The sequence below is a fragment of the Chiroxiphia lanceolata genome, chromosome 19 (assembly GCF_009829145.1).
Source record: "Chiroxiphia lanceolata isolate bChiLan1 chromosome 19, bChiLan1.pri, whole genome shotgun sequence".
Classification (NCBI taxonomy): Eukaryota; Metazoa; Chordata; class Aves; order Passeriformes; family Pipridae; genus Chiroxiphia; species Chiroxiphia lanceolata.
In genome coordinates this window covers 2,988,582-3,012,329 of record NC_045655.1, presented here as the reverse complement: position 1 = coordinate 3,012,329, position 23,748 = coordinate 2,988,582, and the positions used below count along the sequence as shown (strand labels likewise).

Here is a 23,748-nt window from a genome sequence, read left to right as displayed (position 1 = left end):
ATCGTGTTGGCTCTGCAGCCCCTTGGAAAGGCTTTTGGGGGTGGCTTTGATGTGAGTCCTGCCCACTGAGAAACTGCACTGAGGCCAAGGAGAGTTTTTATAGGGGTTGTGCCATCACATAGAGGATTCTTAGATGCTCTGAGCTCAGGCCAGAATCAAACTGGTAACCCCCAGTGAGAGGTCCTTGGAGTTACTGAATCATCCAGTCCTGGGATGAGCTGGAGTCTCCATTTTAGGTAACCTAATTTGTGGAATTGGCTTGTTAGGAAATGTTTTGCATTTGCAGAGAATTTATTTCCATGTGTTTCACTTTGTGGCCTCCATTTGCAGCCTCAGCCCCAAGTCTGTTTAGGTTTAAGGCCAGCTGTCAGTTTTAACTGACCTTGCTTCCAACGTTTCTCCCCTTCCTTTCTTCCTGAAGCCTTCAGTGGGAGAAAGCACCATGAGCCCCTGTCTGGGGGGGTTCATTTCCCTGCATACACATTCATGTGGTTCCCAGATCCCCACATCAGCCTTTTCTGGGAGTTACTGAGGACTTGCAGCTTCTTTTGGGATCAGTGAGGAACCTCAGTAGCTTTTAAAGAAAAGCTCAGTGGCCAGGGCTGCACTGTGGGGTGTGGATGTCACCACGGCCTCGCAGGTCTGGCTGGGGACAGTGTCATGGTCTTACTGGTGGCACTCAAGAAGTGTCTCAGTTGGGCAGCTTTGGCCTGTCCATTGCTCCCTGTGAGCCAGTTCAGCAAAGATCCCTGGAAGAATGGGATTTGGAAGAGCAGTTGTCCTCCATCCTTAGTGAAGCATCAACCTGATGGCTGAAACAGTTATTTAGAGGCTCAGTGTGCCCTGCTCTATATTTTATATCCTTTAGCCTGGACAATCCAAGCAGACACAACAACTCTGCAGAGCTGAGACTGCTCAATGTAGGCACTGGAGTACATTTACCTTATTTGCCAGCCTCAAACCCACCTCTGGTGCCCCCCAGGGAATCTTCTGACACTCCTGGTAGATTTGTGACAAACAGCACCTGATAGTTCATTGACTGCTTGCTTTACAATGTCCTATTTAATTTGTAAGGCTCTGAAAAAATGTTCCCTTTGAGCAATGAGACGTAACCATCCTTATTCTCTATTCAGAGGGTAATCAGAGACATCCTGTTGCAAAAATAACAAGAGTAGACCCAAGCACAGCACGCCACTGAGCACCATCCATCATTCCTGCCTGCCCACATCTCCTCCTCCCTCCTCTGACCCCTCAAGTCTTGTTTGGAAATACAAACAGCTTGAGATGTTCTTCATACTTGGGCTGCAGTGTTAAACTCATTGAGTGCATTTGTGTTCTGCATTATAACAACAGCTGATATTGGTTTTCCTGCTATTGAATTGGTTTTGTGTCATTGACAGCGAAAAATTTCATGTGCTCACACAACCTCAAATTCAACTGAAATGGCAGCAGCTTTTCCTGGTTTCCTGTTGGGTGTGATTTATTCCCTTGCTTTTTAAGGTAATGGATTTAATTTTCCTGCAGATTAATTTAAATAAATCTCCAGTATGAGCTGCAGTAGCTGTGGGAGCTTAACCTGGAGGATGACAAGTGTCCTGCTTCATTATGTTGTACAAAGTGACAGCTCTGATTGCCCAGAACTGCACTGTGAAACCCCTGTGAAAAAGTGGCTGTTTTATGAACTTAGGGTGCTGCTGGATCTGCTGTGTTAATCACTCATAAAAATCTTCAGAGCTGTACAGGAACAGTTTTTCATTTTAAAGATCCTGGGCCCTCAAACAGCACATTCTAAATAACCAATTCATGGCCATGTGGACACTGCTCAGTTCTGCTCCTGTGGTATTTTGCACCTTTCAGCTGTTTTCTGTGCCAAGTCCTTTGGCTTTGGCCTCAGCAGTGGCTACAGTGGCTACCTGGGAGTGGGGCTGGGGCTTCTCCCTCACTTCACCTCCAGGTTTGTTGTCACCTGGACCATACAGGGAGCCTTAGAGGATGGTCCAGACTGGAAGGGATCTCAGGAGAGCTGTGGACTGATCTGCTCACAGCCAGGGTTGGCTCCGGGTCTTGTCTCAAAACCCTTCAATATAATGGCTTTAAACTGGAAAAGAGTAGGTTTAGATTAGATATTAGGAAGAAATCCTTCCCTGTGAGGGTGGGGAGGCCCAGGCACAGGTTGCCCAGAGAAGCTGTGGCTGCCCCATCCCTGGAAGTGTCCAAGGCCAGGTTGGACGGGGCTTGGAGCAACCTGGGCTGGTGGAAGGTGTCCCTGCCCATGGCAGGGGCTTGGAATGAGATAAGCTTTACAGTCCCTTCCAACCCAAACCATTCCTTAATTCTGTGATAAAAATAACATGCTATGGAATTTAATTATAGTCTCATTATGCTGAATATTTACACTCAAGCTTGCTTTTCCACATGCATTTAAGTCTATTAACATGGCAGAAGAAGGCACAACACAGATAATGCCTTGGATGACTCAACAGAAGTAAATCTCTGTGTTGTTTGGTGAATATTTTTTCTTAGCATCCCATTAACCTCCTCCCTTGGCAGTGCCCAAGGAGCTGTGTTCTGTCTATGGATGTCCCACTCATGACCACAGCTGATGGTTATTGCAGTTAATGGAGGCACTAACACTTCTCCTACTTGTTGACATTTCTGAATGGAGCTTTGATTTGGCTCAGTTTAACCTGTAATAAGCCAAACTCTTGAAGAATCAGACCAAAAAGAGCTCCTGTGCTAGCAACGTTTCTCACCAATGGCTTATATTTATGAACTGTAGTTATAACTGCAGATATGTAAGTTGGACATTCATGGGCACATAGAAACCTGCAACATGTCAAACTTTATTTATTCAAAAACACTTCCTGACTCAAAACTAGTTCTGTGTAAAGCTGAGTTTTCCACTCAGTTGCCTTTAGCAGACCTACAGTTACAAGAGTAACAAAACCAGTCCTGGCTGAAAAAAATGTGTGTGCATTTGAAAACAAAATTCCTGCTGTAATCACTGTGGATAACTCAGGGTAATTAGCTTGATTCTTTGCTTGCTAACACTAATGCAAATCAGGAGCGTTCCTACTGATGTTAGTGGAGCTGCACTGATGTAAGTGAGGGGAAATCCATGTCCTGGGCTTAGGCTGAGACCTGCTTTAAGCGTTTCCCCGGCCCTGGTTTAAGCCAGAGGTTTAAAACCTCCCCAGGGGTCTTGGTACAACTTGGGGTCCCATTTAGAGCTCAGCCCCTGCTTAGCTGGGGGCTCTGCTCCCTTGGGTGGTCATTTCAGACAGGTTTCATTCTACTTAAGTTAAAACAAATAAAACAAAAACTCCATAAATCTGCAGTTCTTGGAGAATAATCATTTCGAAGAGATCAGATGCTCGTTCCCTGCAGGGGAACATTCTGATATTTTGTTTAGAAAATACCTCATTTTAAAGGGACTGCCCTGAGATCTTTTTGAATGATAAAAATGTTTCTTTTTTCAGTGGGAGGCTTTCCTCTTGTTTAAACAGGGCACAATTCAAAGCAGACACCACCACGGCAGCCTTTTCAAGCATTTTTTATCCTGCTTGTATTCCGGCTTTATTATTTGAAAACAAGTAAATGCATTCCTTCCCCACCACCACCCTCCTGCCTTCCTTTTTTTTTTTTTTTTTTTTCCCCCACCCTGTGTTTTCCAGAAGCTGTCATTGCCTGTGTTTGGTAAACAAGAAATTAAAAAGGCAGCTTTATATTTTTGACATGTACAATTGCTTGTAAAAATGTACTTCTTGCCTTTTGAACAGCGGGGTGTTTTTTTATTTTTTTCCTGGCACGGCCATGTCACGGAGAGGTGTGGGGGGGAGAAACCTTGAGGCTAAAACATAGTTTAATGAGAATAAAACCCACATCAAAGGATGGTCTAATGGAATGATATAATGCTTACTGTGTCACTTTCCCAAAGGGGATATGGATGACAGTACTTATATTTCAATTATCTATTCACTGCCTGCGTGGGATGTTGATTAAATGGTTCTAAGGTATTAGAGGCCTTTTGTAGAATGCACAGAAAAATGGTGATACTGCACATTATCCTCAGATCAAAATGTGTATTAGCAGGAAATTATATAGCTCTAACTACATATATATTTTGTTTCTTAGGGCGATAAAGAGGGTTGTTTTATTAACTCTGCGTTTAAATTCGTTTCAGTCGAAACGAAGCAATTGCTGGTTCTCCTGCCAGGGCCTCATTCTGCCACAGCTCCACACAGACATTCCTTTGCAGGCAGCTCTGTTTGGTAAATATAAATCCTGCAGAAACACTTGACCCCTCACGCCTTGCTGCTTTTCAGCTCAGCCGAGGGGCCTTTACCCCCAAATTATTTCTCTGAATCTTTAATTGCACGCGGGACAGTTGATAAATTGGGGGACATTGTGCCTCGCCCCACGGTAGGAAACATCCCAGATGCTCATGTATAAACCAGGAGTCACGGTGCATTTGGCTAAATAGCTGCTCCATCTGCTTGTGGGGAAGGCTGTGGAGAAGTGATACGGGCTCCTAATGGAGTTGTCTTATCCTCTCATGTCAGCTCCTCGCCGGGGGGTAGAGCCCCCGGAGCCGGAGGGGACCGAGCCATTGTGCACTAATCCTGCCACCTTTGTGTCCAGTATGAACAGGCCTCCTGGGCACTGATTGGAACCAGTGCCTCCCTCCTTTTTTAACTGGCTGGTGACGAGTCATTTTCTCCAAAGGTGATGTTAAAGTGAGTTTTTACAAACAAGCAAAATTAAAGCTCGAAGCCCGAGATCCTTCCCCCGGCTTTGGGGGCGGGTGCTCTCCTGGTGGCTCTTCTTCCCATGTTTGTCAAACATTTCAGGTTCGTGTTTGTAAATTTGGGCTTAATGCAGTCAAAACCCCAACACTTTGTTCCCTGTATTAGTATTGAACCTTATCTGGTTTAACCACAGCAGCATCATCACTCACCCCGTGCCAAGTGGTGTAGGAAATGTCACCGCTCAACAAGTCCATTATGGAGCTGCCTCTGATTAGAAGCTGCTATACCCTGAGATCTGTTTACAGTAAGTCATGTTAGAAGTGCATTTCTCTTTGTGAAGGACAGAGTTTATCATGTCTCATACAAGTTATAACTTACACGTTATCAGCTTCACAAGTCAGATATAAAAGAGGTTTTTCTTACACTTTAATTAGCTGTGTGAACACAGATGCTTGCTCGCTGGTCTTTGTGACTAGAAAAGCTGCATTCCTGCAGTTGAGATATGTGGAGAACCTCTTTGATATGTTTTGTTTTTTTTTTTTGGTTCTTTTTTGCTAGGGACATAGAATCACAAGGAATATTAAATTATAAATCACGCTGGAAAGGAGTGTGAGCCACAGTGACTCCTATTGCTGCCCATGTGACAGTAATTATGTTCTGTTCATGCACTCTGCTGGTATATGAAGGGGTTTTTGGTTTGGTTCAGTTTGGTTTTCCACCGAACATTTGTAAAATAAGGCTCCTGATGGTAAGTGTGGATAAACGACCAAAATAATAATGCAGAAATCCCAAAATCATAGAGTCAATGGCCTGGATTGGAAGGGACGTTAAGGATCATCTTGTTCCAAGCCCTCTGCCATGGGCAGGGACACCTTCCACTAGCCCAGGTTGCTCCAAGCCCCATCCAACCTGGCCTTGGGCACTTCCAGGGATGGGGCAGCCACAGCTTCTCTGGGCAACCTGTGCCAGGGCCTCCCCACCCTCACAGGGAAGGATTTCTTTCTAACATCTAATCTAAACCTACTGTCAGTATGAAGCCGTTTGCTCTCATCCTGTCACTCCAGACCCTTGTAAATAGTCTCTCTCCATCTTTCTTGTCATCCTCTGCAGGTACTGAGAGGCTGCAAATAGGTCTCTTCTCTTCTCCAGGCTGAACAATCCCAACTGTCCCAGCCTTTCTTCCCAGCAGAGCTGCTCCATGCCTCTGATCATCTTGGTGCCTCCTCTGGACTCTCTCCAGCAGCTCCATGTCCTCCCTGTGCTGTTCCCAGGGCTGGAGCAGCTCTGCAGGGGGGTCTCACCTGAGAGGCAGAGGGGCAGAATCCCCCCCTCCCCTGCTGTGGGATCAGCCCAGGGCACGGGGGGTTCTGGGCTGGGCCGTGTCCAGCCTGTCCCCACCCAGCACCCCCAGGTCCTTCTCCCAGGGCTGCTCCTTCTGCTCATCCTCCCCCAGCCTGTAAAGCACAACCATCCCCGTCCTCTTCACCTCTCAGGTGGACATGGCAGTACTGCAGAGCTTGCTCTGGGGATGCCAAAGGCACGTTTGCAGTGGTGCAGAGGAATCTGCAGATGGGCAGGAAGGGTCTGGCTGAACTTGCAGTTCCTCAGGCTCATCTGCTCCATTCTCTTCCACTCACTGGTGTCTACAGCCTGATCCTGCTTCCACTGCAGACCTCTGCTTATTGTCCTACCCTCCTGTAGGGAATAACTTAATTCCTTCATTTTCCTTGCTCCTGGGAATGTATTTAGTCAGTGTTCATGTGCTGAGATGACTGGACTATCTTTTTTTCTCTTTTATTTTTTGAAGAGCAGGTTGACAAACACTCCAGAACTTCAGTTTTCTCCATCTGAATAGGATTGAGATCTGGCCTGAGACTTCTTTACCCACTGCTTTCCAAACCTTGGCTGAGGGCTCAGCAGAAGCACGTGTTAGATTTAATCACTCTAAATCACAGAAAAATGTTTCTGGAGAGACCATATTATCCATCCTGTTTGTCAGCTGGTGTCTGGCTCTTAAACAAAGGGAGAACTGAGATTTTGAAGTAAAATGAATGGATCACTTAACTGCCATGTTGCAAGGTTAGGTTTGTTAGGTTAAAGAGGAGGATTTAGTTTAAATATTATGGGGGACATTTTTCAAATTTACCGTAGGTTTGTCTTGTAAGCACTTTAAAAAAATATTTACATTTTCATGACTGCAGGGAAGCTGTGAATATTATTATTCACCCTTTCACTCCTACCTAACAAAGCCATATACCAAGGAGTGCGTTGACGCTCTGCAGGGTTGCTCAGGGTTGTTATGATTAACATTCTGGTGTGGATAACAAGTGTAATAAGAGCATAAACATTTTGTAAGTGCAGGTCCTTTTCATCTGTAATTTTTTACTTCCAAGTGAAGTGACGAGGCCCAATTGGAGCTTCTGCTTAATAACAAAGGGCAGCATAAACAGTTTTCTTTCTGTCTGAACGTGGTATTTGTGGACTGCAAATCTCCCTGGGGTGTGCTGGGCTATCTCATCCCAAACCTGGGGTGCTTTAGGATCAGGCTTGGGCAGGCTCTTGAACCCATGAACCATGAAAAACCAGATCCTGGTGTCATTTGCAGGGAGTTAAACTGATCAAAGTGGGAACAGGAGATGCTCCATGCTGAGGGTGGGACTCCTCATTCCTCTTTCTTTGGCTGAGTTGAAATTCCTCTTCCCTCGTCTTGGCATCCAAGTGGAAACTTTCAGCAAAATCGATCAAGCCAATTTTGATTTACTCAAGCATAAAAAAGAGAGATGTGTCCCTCTCAGGAAGAAAGGATTCTTTTAAATCAGCCCTGTTTGTTTATGAGAGTTTTAAAGCCCCTCTCTCTGGCAGGGGAGACAGAACATCTGCAGCTCAGGTTCTTGAGGAATGAGGGGAACTAATTGCCCCCATTTGCTTAAAATACAGTGTTGATTTTGCTTTTATACAGTTGTGATACACAACCATGGCAGGGCAGCCTGGGCTCCATGCTTGGGTTGTTTTTTCTTTGGGAGAGAAATGAATTGACACAGGCAGGTGATATTTTATCCTGGTCTGGATTTATCTACACTAAATACACATTTGAGCAAGTATATCTGATAGCAAACCCTGAGCTGGTTGGAAATGTAGAGCCAAAACTAAAAAAGGCAAACTCCACCATGAGACTCAGCCCGGGATAGGTGTTTATCCATCACTGAGCTCCCTTTATGCCAAGTTCTCACTGTACAACATTCCTTGGGAGATTTAGACATCACTCACTGAATCCTTCCCTCTTTCCCTCTGGATGCTCCAGCTGTCATTCCAAACCACCTCCAGGTTGGTGCTGATGGGCCTGGCTGAGCCCTGTGGACAAAGGAAAGGTATTAAGGGCGATTCCTTTCACAGAGATTTGCATTTTAAAGGGGTTTATTTGAGGTTCAGGTCTGTAAACTCTTCCTCTGCAGACACAATGTGCTGCACTCTTGATTTAAGTGTGTTTAAATGCTACCCATTAACCCAGCATGAGGTTTTTTGGGAGCACCTACAAGTCTCCTGTCCCCTCTTAACACCGAGTTCCTCCTCAGCTCATGTGTTACAAGTTGGGTTTAGAACTTTCCCACTATTTTCCTCAATTTTTTTCTTTTTTTTTTTTTTTTTTTACATTTAGGGAATATTTACCAGAAAGCAAATCACAAAAAGCCACTTACAAAAACATGAGCAGGCAGAACTGCAACAATTTTGTTCTGGCAGTCTTAAAAACTGTGTGTTACACCCAGTTAAATGGGATTTGATAGAAAATTCAGTACTTGTAGTACATGTAGAGCCTGATCTGCCACAGCAACATGTTTTTGGGGATGAGGTACCAGACACTGACAGAATGTAGATAGTACTCCTTAACCTGTGAAGGCTAAGTTAAATAATTCATTAAGGGAAAAAAAAAAAGACTTGACAAAGCTCCCCATTTGTTTGCACCTCTTAAAGGACATCTTGTCTGTCTGCAGTGGTAAATGATAGACAAGCTGTATTCTCATACTTGCAGTTGATGAGGAAAAATTGGATTCCCAATTAAAAGTGTAATTTAGTTTCACATTTTGGTTTTAAACTACCTCATCCCTCATCCCTTGTCATGACTCATGAACTTTCTTGCGTGACTGAAAGAGAATAAATGAATGTCTATTAAGATCTTTCTCGACGTTTTTCCCTTAAAACAGTTCCATTTTGGCTCATTGACAGGTATTATTCAGTTTAATGTAAACTTTGCAAGTTTAAACCTCAATCAGCAGGTTCTTGGGCTTTTCATACTATTCAGCCACAATATACCTGTGAAAGAGAATATCAAAAATGAGAGTGTGAACTGCTTGTGTTCAGTAAAGCTCCTGACTGATGCTGAATTAGAAATATATGAAAGAAATAGAGGTCTGGCAGTATGTCCATTCTGCCAATGTTAAAGCTATTTTTTTTCCTTTTAATTGGAAAGAGATGTCTCCTTGAGACTAATCCAATCTGTAATTGAAAGTTGTAGTTGAATGTAAAAATATTTTGCTCTGAGTCCTTAAAAACTGCTACCTCAAAACTATACTAATTAGGGGTCATATGTATTATAGAATTCCAGAATATGGTTTGGTTTGGGAGGGACCTTAAAGATCATCTAATTCCAACCTCCCTGCCGTGGGTGGGGATGTCACCCACCAGACCAGGTCATCATGTAACCACTTTGATTTAAAATTTCACATCAGAATGTAGATTTTTATTTTTTTTTTTACCAGGTACATCCCCAGTCTGTCTGTAGAGCTCTTTGGGAGCTTTATCTAATGCTTTGCAAAAGAAAATTAGAATCATTTTAGTAAAGTCATCAGCGATGAAGCTACTGATCCAGGCAGTGTTGTTCCAGTTTCAGCTCCCATTAGTAGTGTTGTTATTATGATAGAACTTTTACAGCTGACAATGGTCATGAGTATGGTTTTTATTACTAAATATATAAATATGCAGCCTGAAAGGATTTGTGTGGAAAGTTAAAATTTAATTTCAGAGTTGGGAGATTGCCATCGTTCAGCGTTCTGCCACGATTACTGATTGCTTTTGAATGCTCTGGGCTTAGAAGCTGCAGGAGGGGATTTTTTTAACCTTCCATCAGAAATAACTTCAGGGACGCTACCGGTGCTTTTTGGGGCAAAATGTGCCTTTTCCAGCTTTCTGGCTCCTTTTTGGCCGTCAGCTGGTGTGGCGGCACTTGTGCCAGCAGACAACCCCGCTGCTGGTTCCAGGCACATGTCCATGGGAAACAGGGCTGGAAATCCCACAAATACAGCCCTGCATCCCCATTACCTGAGTCATGGGGGCAGGAAGGCCTCTGTAGAGCCTTTGTAACGTCCTTGGCTACTTGTACCTCTTCCAAGTGGGATGGGATTGCGGTTCATGACCTTCCCAAAGTTTCTTGATGGATCTCTAAAAGCTGCTGAGGAGAGTCCAGCAGTTCTTGGGTGCTGATCTTAAGAAAGGTAAATATAAGTTTTAAAAACCCCTTGGCTGATGCTCCTCTGGCTGAGGGAGGTGCCCAAGCTATAGCTCAGTATGACAGTTGTGGTGACCACAGGCTCAGCTCCCGCCCTGGGACTTGTTTTTGGCCACTCCTGGTGTTGCCTGGCTGCAGGAATTGAGGAGGTGCCAGGAGACGAGCAAAGCTGTGGAGAAGGATGGTTTTCTGCACGGGGTTAGGTGGGAATCTCCATGGACATCCTCTCCTCTTTCCTAACCGTGGGCTCCTGCGGCCACAGAAACCTTCCAAGGGGTGGGACTTGCTTTGTGTAACCTCTTGTTGCTCTTGGAAAAATGTGAAACCTTCAGGGTGATGCTTTTGTCTGAGTTTGTAAGCGGCTTCAGAAGCCTTAAGAACTTCCAGCTGACCTGGAAAAAATTAGGAAGAAGAGGAGGGGGCTTCCTCCAGCAGCCTTGTACTGACGAGTAGTCTGGGGACATTTTTAGTACCTACAGATTCCAGAAATAATAAGCAACTTACAATGCTTCCTCCTGAAATCTGATTTTAATTATGGCTTTGGAACAGCATTCATGCACTGGACTCGTATCTCAGGCTGTGATGGGGAAATGCAGTTGCAGATGAGAATCACACTCATGTTCTTTGTCTGCCAAATCCCTTCTCCCGAGCTCCCGCTATTTCCAGCCCGTCTGTGCGAGCCTGGTCCAGGCTGCTCCTCTTCTTATTGCAACAAATTGTTTTGACACTGTATGCAGATGGAATTTGAGCCCAGAGTAGCAATACTGAGTTTAATCTGAGCTGTCAGTCTCACCTCTATTGTCTCACACTGTTTACCTGTGGAAGATGCTGCAGTCAGGGATAATTTAGGACCCTTTCCGTGGGTGAGTGAGGGGAGGAAGCGCGGTGGTCCTGCTGAACCTGGCAAGGAAAACTCACCAAAAACCAAACCCAGCTTTAATCTCATCAAAAAATAAGTAAACTGCAGTTTGATTAAAGGGCAGGGTCTGTGCAGAGTATTTGCTGTTACTAAAATCCCATGCAGAGGAATGTGAGGATACATATTTGGCTTCATTTGGATGTGGAAATGACTCTAAATAAAGTTGCTTCTCTTCCCACCCTCCTTCTCCCCCAGGCCCATGCCTGGATTCATCCTTTACCATCCCTGTCCTGCTTATTTTAGATCATCACCCTGCATTTGGCAGAAGGGATCCCTGGCCCTGTGGCCCAAGGGACAGTTGTCAATAATAATGAGATCTAATACAGCATAATCAACTGGGAATTTAAATGTTCCAATCCATTAAGGTATTCCAGGCATGCTGCAGCTAAACAAAAGAGCGTTGTTGTTTGGGTTTTTTTTAGTTTGCCCTTTTAGAAGTGGGTGACGTGTCTATAAAAGGTTTTTGACAGACAGGGAGAAGACAGGATTTGTTTTATTACCTTTTCTATTAGGCTTTGAATCTGATTTTCAAATATAAGCACTTATGCTTCACCTGAAAAACACACAGCGAGTCTTAAATGGTCACTTACATTCAGGCTTGTGCTTTTATGTAAATATGTTTGGCATGCCCAGTTTCCCATTAACACAAGGTCACAAATTAAGTTTCTTATGTATTTACATAACATCTGAACATGAATTGCACACAACTGCTGATTGCATGAATGTGCCTATTCAGGATTCATATGGGCTTTGTGTCTGCATTTGTATGTGAGTGTCGATCTATTCACAGGGATAGGTCGAAGCACTGGATGCTGATACTGGAATTTTCCATATTTCTAAATATTGATGGGTTTTAAGAGGGAATTGTGTCTTGCTCTTCGGTTGTTTTTCCAAAAAAAAAAAAGTTTTTTTAAAACTTATTCCCCCTTTTTAACACTGTTTTTTCAATTGTAGTTCAAACTCTGCTTTGCCAGTCATCTTCACGAAGTGTTTTGCCAAAGACAGCACAGAAAAGCCTGTGTAGTAGTGCCACTATTGATCCTTAGAGACATTAAGCTTGCTAATGCTGCTGTGAAATAGGTAAAATAGTACATTAATTTTATAGATGGGCAAATGCTCTAATTTGTTTTCCCCTCTCAATTTTTCCAAGTAAGGCTGTGAGTCAATAAGTACCATTATCCATGGCTCTGGAGCCTATTAAATAAATATATTTCCTGCACATGCGTGTAGGATCGTTATTTACGTATAACCAGAACATCTGTAAGTGGCAACTAGTTTGGAGATTATTTTATTGCACATGAATTAAAATAGGCTGCTGCATTTTCCAAAGTTTCCTCATGCCTCTGGATGAGGGTCCACGTGGATGCCCTGTGGTCTTGTGTGCAGGGGATACCTGAATAGCACCCACATGGAATTCCTCCTGCCTGCTCCCGTTCCCTCCAACAGCTCTGGGATGTCCCTGACCAACAGCATCTCTCCAGACCCCTCTGTGTCACCAGAAGTTTTGAGTTGAATGAGGAGAAACCTGAATCTTTTCCTCCTCCTCCTCCTCTTGGATGCTCTCAGTGGAGTGTGACTGGGGAAGGTCTATCTTGAGTGAAGTCTTTGGGAGAGAAATGACAACGTGTTTTCTTTGGATCAAGAAAGGTTCGATTATTGATGGGTCAAGCTGAAGTTCTCAAAAGCTTTTAGTTGAAGGTGGATGTCTTTCAGCAGTGTTATTAGGCAGATTTTGGCGTTTTCATTCCCAACAGAGAAGAAGAATGAGGCAGAAGCACCAGGGTTTGGTTTTCCTTTAGGAGGTGCCCTGTGTGGTGACATACTGGGTATTTTAGAGCTGAAATTTGAAGAGAACTCGTTTGGCACTTGCAGTATTTTTCCAAAGTCTGATTTTAATCAGCCAAATAACTGAAACCAACTCCTCCCAAGAATCCATCATAAAACCTAGTTTCTTACTCAAGCTGTTTGCTTTCTGAGCTCCATCCTTGGCCAACTTTCCAATGGAAGATTGCCTCTTTTTCCCATGGGAGCGATTCCCCCGGCCTAAGTGAACGCCCAAGTGAAATGAGGCGTGTGGACCAGCATCTGTCACCAGCCTGCACTTACTGCCTGGGGTGGTTTGGGCATGAGGGAAACCAGCAGAGACCCCTCAGCCACTTGTGACCACCCCGTGAGAATTCCCTGGCACCGGTTGCCCAAGGCTCCTGTGGTGCACCCTGGGCTGTGTGGTGGCACGAGGAGCTGTGTGGACATCAGGTGATGGGCAAACCCAGTGACAGCTCAGCATCACAGCCCTTTCTCCTGCTCCAGAATGAGATCCTGGGCTCCTGTGGTCCCTCAGTGAGATGTGGGCAGCCCAGCAATGGGCATTCAGTGAGTCTCACCCCACATACCTGAGTATTGACAGGCCTAATGTGAGCATGGAGATGCATAATGGTCCCTAGGAGACATCAGCCAGAAATCAGAATACCCTTTAAACTGCTGGGATTTAAACCTAGGCTCATTCTTGTCTTCTTAAAATCCTGGGAGTTACTGAAGGAGAAAGAGCAGCACCAGGGACTGAAATCTCACTATATTTTCCTTGAATGTTCTCTCTTTCCCAGTGAGGAGTTGCTTATACTTCTCCTAGGCCTTATAAACATGACAGATTTACATGAGAGTGGTTTGAATTCTCCTCTGCCTCATGTTTCACCGTAAAAGCAAACTCCTAATTTCTGGTTCCAGTGTCTTTGCACTGCCAAATAGTATTTTAAGGGGCAGAACTAACCAAGCTGAATCATCAGGTCACAGTTTGACTTTCTAATCTCAGCTGGAGTTTTAGGGACAGGGCCCTTGTGAGTCACACAATTACTCTTCCTTGTTAAGGTAACATTGGAGAGAAGTAGAAAATATGATGCTTTCAGGGTGTCTAAAAGTAAAATAGTTCAACTGCTTATGAGGAACAGCCCCAATGACTTGATGCCCTCCTGTGGGAGCATTAGGACTGTTACAGGCAGTACCTGCCTCAGGTTGTCCAGAGAAGCTGTGGCTGCCCCATCCCTGGAAGTGTCCAAGGCCACTGGGGCTTGGAGCAACCTGGGCTAGTGGAAGGTGTCCCTGCCTGTGGGAGGGAGGTGGACTGTGATGAGCTTTAAGGTCCCTTCCAACCCAAACCATTCTGTGATTCTGTGACTACATGCTGTGCCTCCAGGAACTTCCCTTGAAGAGGCAAAAAGGAAGAAACTGAGAGGCAAAAATGTGTTTTCATCCGCCAGGAACAAAGCAACTTTTTTGAAGGTCTGGGCCACATAACTTCACCCTTCCCTTTTGAGAAAGCCTTATTTTTTAAAGGCTTTTTTCTGATCCATTGGTTGGCCATGGATGTAGCAGACATCTGGGATCAGGGCTGGCACCACAGGGCAGTGGTGAGGGAGAGAGACAAAGCTCTGGCTTTGCTCTCCCAGCCTTCACCTTCCCGTCCCGTAGGAGAAATGAAGGGCTGGTGCCTGCTCGTGGTGTGCAGTGTTCCTTTGAACTGGAGACATGGAGATAAGTCTTCAGTGTTGATTAGTGAGAGAAGTGCTCGTTGCATTAGATCAAACTGTGCCCTTGTTTGTGCCCGTGAGCCCCGCGGGGCCCGACGTGGGCAGCCCGGCCCCGGAGGGTCACGCTGGTCTTTTGTGGCCTCGAGAGTGTATTGTGTGAATCTGGTGTTTACTGTCTGACTGTATTTTATTCAGGAATCAGTCAAGATGGATTTGTTTAACCAGGCCCAGTCAGGCTTTCACTACAGAGGGCCGACATCTACGGAGCACTGCGGTGTTTGTAGCCGGCGTTGGGGCCGTTTGTGGCACAGATTGGGCTTTGCTGCCTCTCTGCAAAAGAGCTCCACGAGCTGCAGAACCAGAGGGCACAGCTCCCTGTGGCTCCTTCCCTGAAAAAAGCCTCAAATTTTACACATCTCCCTGTCAATGGATGGCAATGACTTACCCTCCCTCTACCCCCATGTTTGAGTAGCACCGAGTGGAAACGTGCCCCGTGCGTGCTTTGTTACCTAAAATCTGGTGATGGTTTTGAAAAGCTGCATAAAATGTCCATTTAATTCAAACTAAAAGCAGATCTTCAGCGTGATGTTTGCTCATTTTAGTTCTTCCAGGTATTTAGGATCTCTGTACCACACTGGCCCAACAAAGGTCTTAAATATCAAAATTTGAATGGTAGGATTTTTTTGCTGATAAAACTCCCATAAAATTCATCCCCACCAGCAAATTTTTTGTTATGAGGGTTGGAGCAGGGCTTGCAACATGTATTTTAGGGTTAAGGATTTGGCCAGAGGGCAGAGTGATTGTAGAACACAAAGGCTGCATGGTTTTCAATTAGACAAGAGGTGTAAAGCTGAACTTCATGCAGAGACCTTTGTTGCAAACACACATATTTTCTGCTCCTACGTGGATTACAAGTGTGTATTTATCCACATGGGTTATTAAATGCAACTCATTTAATGGCATTTTCCTCCCTTCCAGAGGTCCCCCACACCACATTATTTCTTAGAGGCTGTTAGTTCTCTCTTCCCATCATACCAACCACCTCGAGCAAGCACATGTGAGGAGATCCCCAGCAGCAGATCTGGCACAAGGGTCACAACAAAAGCTTCCTTAGGATTGTGTCATGGTGTTCTCTGTGGAGTGTGGGTTTGGTAGCCAAACAAAAAATCCTTGTTCTTCCTATTTGGATGTTTATTGTGGAATTTATTAGCAGAAGTTTACATAGCTCCAGCCTCTTTCTGTCAGATTTTAACAGGAGTTTCCAACCTTCCCAGAACTCTCAGCTGATGTGCAGTACAAATCCACAGAAATAATTTGCATCTCTGTGGTTTGCTGCTTTTGGCCAAACCTAAAATATCTTCGGTTAATTCCAGTCCTGCTCAGAAGATAATCAGTTTTGATTCTGTTGCCAGCATTGCTTTGGGGTGCTCCCCCTGCTCAGCTCAGTGCATCAGCTAAATGGGAGTGTGGAACATTCAGCCTTTTTTTGCAGTAAAGCCAAAAAATACTTTATTCCTGTTGATGTAATTTTGCAATGATTGAATGTACTCTTTTTCTCATAAATGCTTCCTAATTTTGTGTCTAACCCTGTTGCATTTCGAAGGATCCCTTGGATAGCTGCAATCAGTTAAAAATCTGACAAGCTCCAACCCTTTTCATCCACTCCAAACCCTGAGTGCTTTTTCCAGAGGTTAAAATTTACTAAAATTAAAGTGAAGGAGGAAGATATGCTGGAAGCAGCAGTTCTCCATAAGGGCTAACTACCTTCAGAGCTTGGATTTTATTTGGTGAACAGAGTGATCACAAGATGAAGAATCGTTTCCATTGCAGAGCTGTGGGACGACTGGCTTAACTTTTTAGAAAGGCTTTTCTTCTTGGGGGTTCAAATGGGAAAATTTGGGCTGGGTGAGGAAAAACTTAACAAAAAAATCAATCTTAATTTTGGGGAGGAGGCAAAAGGAGCGGGACAGCAGTCGTTCTCTAAGACCAGCTCTTGCTCAGCCTGTGTCTCCATCCCTCTCCCCACAGCCCCCTGCTCGCCGTCTGCTTCGCTGCCTCCTGCGGAGTCCCAGGAATTGCCCTGCTGACTCTGGGAGTGAACCCTCTCACTGGGGCCCTGGGAGCCTTCAACATCTTCCTCTACACGTGCTGTTACACCCCCATGAAGAGGATGAGCATTGCCAACACGTGGGTGGGAGCTGTGGTCGGGGCCATTCCCCCCGTCATGGGCTGGACCGCGGCTACCGGGAGTCTGGATGCTGGTGAGTAGGAATGCCTTCCATCAGGGGGAGGGGTTGTCAAGATGACTAAAAAAACCTACTCAAAAGGCAGTAAACTTTGTTCTTTATGCTTGTTCACCTGACCAGGCCAGGTTGGACAGGGCTTGGAGCAGCCTGGTCTAGTGGAAGGTGTCCCTGCCCATGGCAGGGGGTGGAATGTGATGAGCTTTAAGGTCCCATCAACCCAAACCATTCCATGATCCTGTGGTAGTGCTTCAGAAGCAAATAAATTCTGGTAACATTCTCCTTATGAGGGCTGATAAAGCAGCATGTCCTACTGGATGTGTGTTTAGACCATCTTAAAAATATCTAGAAGGAAAGTAGCATCTTATGTGTTCACATGGAAGAAAATGTTACATAATTTCAGGATTAAAACCCTATCCTGTAAGATCCAACTTACAAGGAACTTTCAGCTGGAAAATTCCCAGATGTGTTTATTACTGTCTTTCTACAAGCCAGAAAATGTCCTGGGAAGATTAATTTATTGGTGTATTTCTTAATTGCCCATTGCTAAACTCTAAGTTATAAATGTTCCTTCCCTCCTCCTTGAAAAGCAAACGAAGATTTCTATTTTAGTAACTGTGAACCATTTTTACATCCCTTGTAAAACACTGATCTCTTCAGCAGCTCAACTCTGACACAATCAGGGCTTGTTTTTCCTGCCAGCTAGAAACTTTAGAATCAAAGTGGCTCCACAAACTTTTAGTCTGAAGAAACTAATGAAGTACAATTAATAGGTCTGTTAAGAATTGCTTTAGCACACACTCGTCCCACAGTGGGGCACATTTAAGGCTTGAATAATACTTTCAACAGCAAGGCTTTTAACCAGAAATTATCAGAATTTCTGTAAAATCTGCTCTTTAGGCACTTCCTAATAAAAGTCAGTCTGAGTTGGCTTTGTGTCCACGTGTTCCCATACAGATCTAACCCAGATCTAGGATGAAAGATGGTGTGGGGCTTTTTTCCAACACGTGTGCTACTTCTGCTTCGGTTGGACTTGATGATCTTAAAGATCTTTTCCAACTGTGACTATTCTGTCTTTCTATAGAATTAATTGAAAACACAGAACGTATAATTTTAAGACCTTTATCATTCTGGCTGCAGATGTTTAGGCCTTGGATCTAACGCTGTTTAGGGCTTTCTGTGTTGGTTTTGGCACCACCCTGCAGAGTTGATGTCCAAGGATGACTTTCACGTGCCTGTGCTTCACCTGCAAAGTCCAGGCTGGAGGAGCTGGAGTGCAGAGCTGCATCCCACCAAAAGCTCTTGCTGTAGAGGCTGCAGTGAAAGCCCAGCATGTTAAACTGGCCCTGATTGTCATTATCTTTAATTTGTCACATTCCAACTCACTCTTTGAGACCTGTTTCACAGAGAGCTAAGCTGTCCCTGTAGGGCAGCAGGGAGCACCACTGGTGTCCCAAGTGAGCTCTGCCTCTCTAATTTACAACTAAATGTGGTTATCTGTCCCTGTGCCAGCTCTGCTGTGGAGGGGTTGATCTCTGGCAGTGATTCCATCAGTGGAAGATGATCACTTTAAACCACCCAAGCAGACTTTTCCAGAACATGCTAATCTGTGTTGGTGTGTAGCCAGTGTGTTCTGGGTACCTAAAACTTCCTGCAGTCACCTCCCAATCTGTGTCAGGGAGGCCAGGCAGGTTGTTTGATAGAGAAAGAAATGTTATTGAGGTGATACTGGTCTTTGTAATGAAGCACATCTGGGCAGAGTCCTGAAAACAGGGACTGGAATGTAATATTTTAGTGCATTTCAGTATTAAAAGAAATGGAAAAAATACCCCAACCCCAAACCAAACAAAAAAAAAACCACAAACACCTCTAAGGAGAAAAGAGGTAAATGTAAGAAAAGGATGGCAATGTAGACTATGATTTTCAGTGTTAAACATTCTATTCCTGTGCCTGGCAGCATCAAATCTGTGCAGAGTACAGGGGTGCATCCATGTGCATCCATACACAACGTGCAGACCTGAGTCCCTTCCCCAGCCAGCCTGCCCACAGTTGCTGAACTCATTAATAATGTGTAATTAGTGTGGAGACTTAACCTAGTTTTACGTAGAGGTGTGAAAATGCATTTGCACCTCGTTTAAAAAAGAAAAAAAAAAAAAAAGATCATTTCACTGGATAACAAAGAGGAATGTGAAGGAAGGGAGGCAGGAAACTAATGAGAAGGAAGGTTCTCACCACTTAACTGGTGGTTTTTTGAGTTTACATTTTCCTGTGGATTTTCTCTCCTTGTAATCTTCTCACAGCAGCCACATTGTTGTACATGCTGCTGGTTGTAGTGAAAACAATATTTAAGTGTAGCCCTTTCATTACCCTCAGAGGGGGGAGCCAAGTGTGGCACCATTGTGTGGTGCCCTTGGACAGCTGTGCCTGCTCCCTCCAGGAGCTCCACAACGTGGTGCTGCTGCGAGATCCTCGTGTCCTTTGGGAGAGCTAACAGAGGTAACCACAGAGTATCTCAGACTGGAACAGCCTTGTTTTAATTTGTCCTCATTTTATTTGTAATTTTCTCGTTTCAAAGATTAATGCCTTGGCAGTTTGTTGCATGAGAAACAAATATCACGGATGAAAATGCGGGACCCTCATATTTGCAGTGATGCAAATGCTGTAATTTAGAGAATCATCATGCAATCATAGAATGGTTTGGGTTGGAAGGGACCTTAAAGATCACCCAGTGCCACCCCCTGCCATGGACAGGGACACTTTCCACTAGCCCAGGTTGTTCCAAGCCCTGTCCAACCTGGCCTTGGACACTTCCAGGGATCCAGGGGCAACCACAGCTTCTCTGGGCAACCTGTGCCAGGGCCTCCCCACCCTCTGAGTCATCTCTTACACTGTAATCTTTGGCAGATCTCATGATGATTCCCAAGAATTCTTGCTTCTACTTCTGCCCCTGATAGGGAACTTTAATTATATGCTCTTAAGCCTGATGGAACATCTCACCCCCAACCCTGGATTTTGTGCCAAAGTGACTTAGGGAAAACCTCCCATTTCAAACGCGAAAGATAAGGTTATCTCTGGGAAGATGTGGAATTCTTTCTTGTGGGTTTGGGGGGGGGTGTGTGTGTTTTTTTTAATGGCAGCTGTTTGAGACTGATGAAAGATCAGGAATGTTAACATTTCCTCACTGGGGGAGCGAGTGCAGGTGAGACGGTCAGAGGTGCGTGATAAATGTAATTTATCACATGGGTATCACTGCCACGGATCTGGGGTATTTATGCACAGCTTAACTGCTAGCCTGTGATTTGCAGTAACACGTTTGCTTCCTTGAAAGCAGATTTCAGTGCTCCTTCGTGCCCCTATTTGTTTCTGAAAAGATTTGTTTTTCTAGTAAATCGAGATGCCCTCAAATTATTTTACAAGGGAAAGACTAGCAGGAAAATAATGAAATTCACTTAAAGCTTTAAGTGATAGCATAGAGAGAGGAAGAGAGGTAAAACTTGGCAGTGTGTCCTGTGCTGGATCCTCCTCCTGATGGGATCCACACTCAGGAGAGCTCCTGGCTGTGCCACGATGCTGCTGAGCCTGTGCACAGGGATCACAGGAACAGAGCTGTTTATTTTGCTGTGCAAGAGGCACAACGTATACATGCTTTAAATTACTCTTGTGTTGCTGGTCTTCCTCCCCAGACTAATGCTGCAGCTTCCTTGTTAGAGATGTTTGTTGTCCATTTAAACTTGTTATTTCTAGTTATCAGGAAAAGTGAATTTGGGGTAAATGTCTCCAAGTGCCACCACCCATATTTTGCCTTATACATTTTCACAGAATCATAGAACAGTTTGGGTTTGAAGGGACTTAAAAGATTATCTCATTCCACTCCCTGCCATGGGCAGGGACACCTTCCACTAGCCCAGGTTGCTCCAAGCCCCGTCCAGCCTGCCCTTGGACACTTCCAGGGATCCAGGGGCAGCCACAGCTTCTCTGAGCAACCTGTGCCAGGGCCTCCCCACCCTCACAGGGAAAAACTTCTGTATATCTAATCTAAATTCCCCTGTCTCAGTTTGAACCCCTTACTCCTTGTCCTGTCATTCCAGTTCCTGATGATCAGTCCCTCTCCAGCTTTTCTGTGGCCCCTGCAGATTCTGAAATGTGTGGTGAGGTCTCCACATAACTTCGCCTTCTCCAGGCTGAACATCCCCAACTCTCCCAGCCTGTCTCCGTAGGGGAGGTGCTCCAGCCCCCTTAACGACTTTGTGGCCTTCTCTGGACTTGCTCCAACAGTCCCATTTTATGTTGGGAGCACCACAACGTTTGCAGTTCTTCCACCAGCAGAAGGTGGATCCCGGCCGGATCGCGGCTGGCGGGCGGGGTCGGTGCCGGGAGCGGAGCAATGCGGTGCCACGGAGTTCATCCAAACCACCCAGCGAGATGGGAGTGACAAGCAGGGCTCCTCAGCCTAATGTGCTTATCAGTTAAGGGGATTTATTCGGAGTAGGTGGCGGTGGCAGAGCAGATAAGGGCCCGGGGAGCTCGGCAGACACTGCAGAGCCGTGGTGGCCCAGGAGCCGTAGGTATTACTGCACCAAAGAATGTTTATCTCAAGAGACTGTTTAGTTTATCTCAGATGCTCCACTTCTGGTCTCGCTTTCCTGAAAGACATCTTGTACTGATTTTCATTCGTTTTCAGAAATTTAAATAATTCCTCAGGCTATGGAATTTATAGACTCAGTATCAATTGTAATCATGTGGAGGCTGATTTTTAAATTGCCTTTACTTTGTAATTCAAATTGTGTTGTATGGTAGACATTAATTATGTCAGCCAACATCTATTTACAGAAGGGGATTTAAAAACGGGCAGTTCTTATCAGCTAGTGACATTTGGCAGATGGATGGTTTCAGTAACAAAAAAAAGAGAATAGGGGAAAGGGGGGGCTGTACCCAACCTGTCAATGGCTGGAGTCTCTCATACCTTCCCTGGTGGAGCACTTGTCTGCCAGGAGGAGGGAGAGCAAAACAACAGCTTAATTGCATGCAAAGTAAGCTTTGAGATCTTTGTGTCCCTTCTAGTTAAACACTTGGAGCTTTCAAAGCCCCTTGATGTGGGAGCAGGTCTGGGAGCGGGGCAGCTCCAGCATCCTGCCGCCAGAGCAGAGGAGGCTCCGGCTATAAACTCCCTCTAGTAAACTCAGCTTTTCAGGGTTTCACTTCTCAGATGAAAGACAGCAGAATTTGTGGTCTGTTCCAGAGGAAACAGAGATATTCATGTCACTGACATATGAGAATTGGAGCTGGGGGCCCAGGAGTGTGCTTTGTGGGGGTAAAAACTGTAAAAAATGAGGCAGAGGGACAATACTAGTGAGCAGCTGGTCTGAATTTAGGACAAAAGCCAGTGGGCTATTTTTTTCCCCCTTTCCATCTTCACCAGAGACAAAAGAAGTGGCAGTTCCGCCACTGGGGCACCTGGGGACCGACCCCAGGAGTTCACAGGCAATGTGCCCTTACCCCGTTCCCTACCCCGTGCGTGGCTGATGGGGCACGGGGAGGAGCTGGGCTGTGTGACAGCCCCTGAGCCCCGGGTGTGTGACACAGCACCCACAGGGAAATCAGGACGGGGGGCTGCAGGAGGGACTCCCACCCTCAGGCTCGTGGGAGCCCTGGTGGAGCCTGGAGGAGGCAGCTAACGAGGATCCCCCTGAGTGGCTCTGCAGGTTTGGAGTCCTCAGCCGAGTCTGGTCCTTTGGCAAATAATTCCTAAACATATTTTTGCACAAGACTGTATTTTCATCTTACCCACTAGGCTCTTTTTTTATGGCATCTGTTGGTGGGGTGAGCTGAGGTACAGTGCTGTTGCTTTTCTCAGCCTTGCCTGTGTAATGAAAGGTGTTTCCCTGCGAGGCTTTTGGCTGCAATAACCTGCTGTGTGTCACACAAGGAGCGCGAATGGCCGTGTGTATCCATGTGCACACAGCTTTTCTCTGCCTGCCGAGTGTACCTGAGGACATCTGGCTCCCTCCTGTTAAAGGCAGTGGCCAGGAACACTCCCTCGAGGTGTAAAACCCCACAGCCAACTTCATTTCCTATTCCTGGTGGACACTGAGGATCATCCCTTTGTTTTGCAGACAAGCCAAACACACAGCCAACATCCCCTTCCCTTTCTGTGCTGCCACAGAGGAGTCTATCACAGCTTGAGACGCTCCTGTTCCACAGGCCTTTTGTGCCATCCTTCAAAAGGAACAGCTATTGAAACCCATGACCATGAAGCTTTTGAGTTTTCCAGTGTTTTCCCCCTCGCTCTCCGTTTCCATGACCGTGTAACCTTGAAGGGGCACAATGTGGGCCGGGCTGCTCATCCCGTGCTGACATTGGGACCATTGTCCCAGCCCAGGGACCTTGTGTGGGGCTGTAGAAGTGATACTTTGCCTTTTTCCCTCTCAAGGCTGCTTCACCACTCCCACGGCATCCAACACAAGCCAGAGCATCTGCTTTTGTTTCCCAGTGGAAGCAGAAGTGCCGGTTGTTGTCCTGCTGTAGTGCTAATGAGGGCAAAGCAGAGGGGAATTGCATCAGTTTGGTTAAGGTTAGTGACTGGATAATTCCCAAAGGTCTTTGTGTTTGAGAAGGCTTCATAATCACAAATTAGGATGTAAATTTTGAGGAGCTAATCCCTTTCCTACTTCTAAAGACAGTGGGCAGAATTAAATAGCTGGTAACATTTTTCCTCAGGAGTGATTGTATCTTGACCACTCGTAACTGGAGGCCAGTTGATTTAACCCAGCAGTCATTTTCCATCACCAGAGCAAGCTGAAGCACAGGCAGCAAT

The 23,748-nt window shown here is 45.4% G+C and overlaps 1 protein-coding gene across 1 annotated transcript in view; it reads left to right on the top strand.

Moving 5' to 3' along the window:
- LOC116796295 (protoheme IX farnesyltransferase, mitochondrial) overlaps positions 1-23,748 on the top strand; it is a 104,226-nt gene that overhangs the window by 71,582 nt on the left and 8,896 nt on the right. The window contains exon 6 of the mRNA XM_032706802.1: positions 16,720-16,952. Coding sequence (XP_032562693.1) covers positions 16,720-16,952 — 233 coding nt within the window. The remainder of the gene's footprint in view (positions 1-16,719; positions 16,953-23,748) is intronic.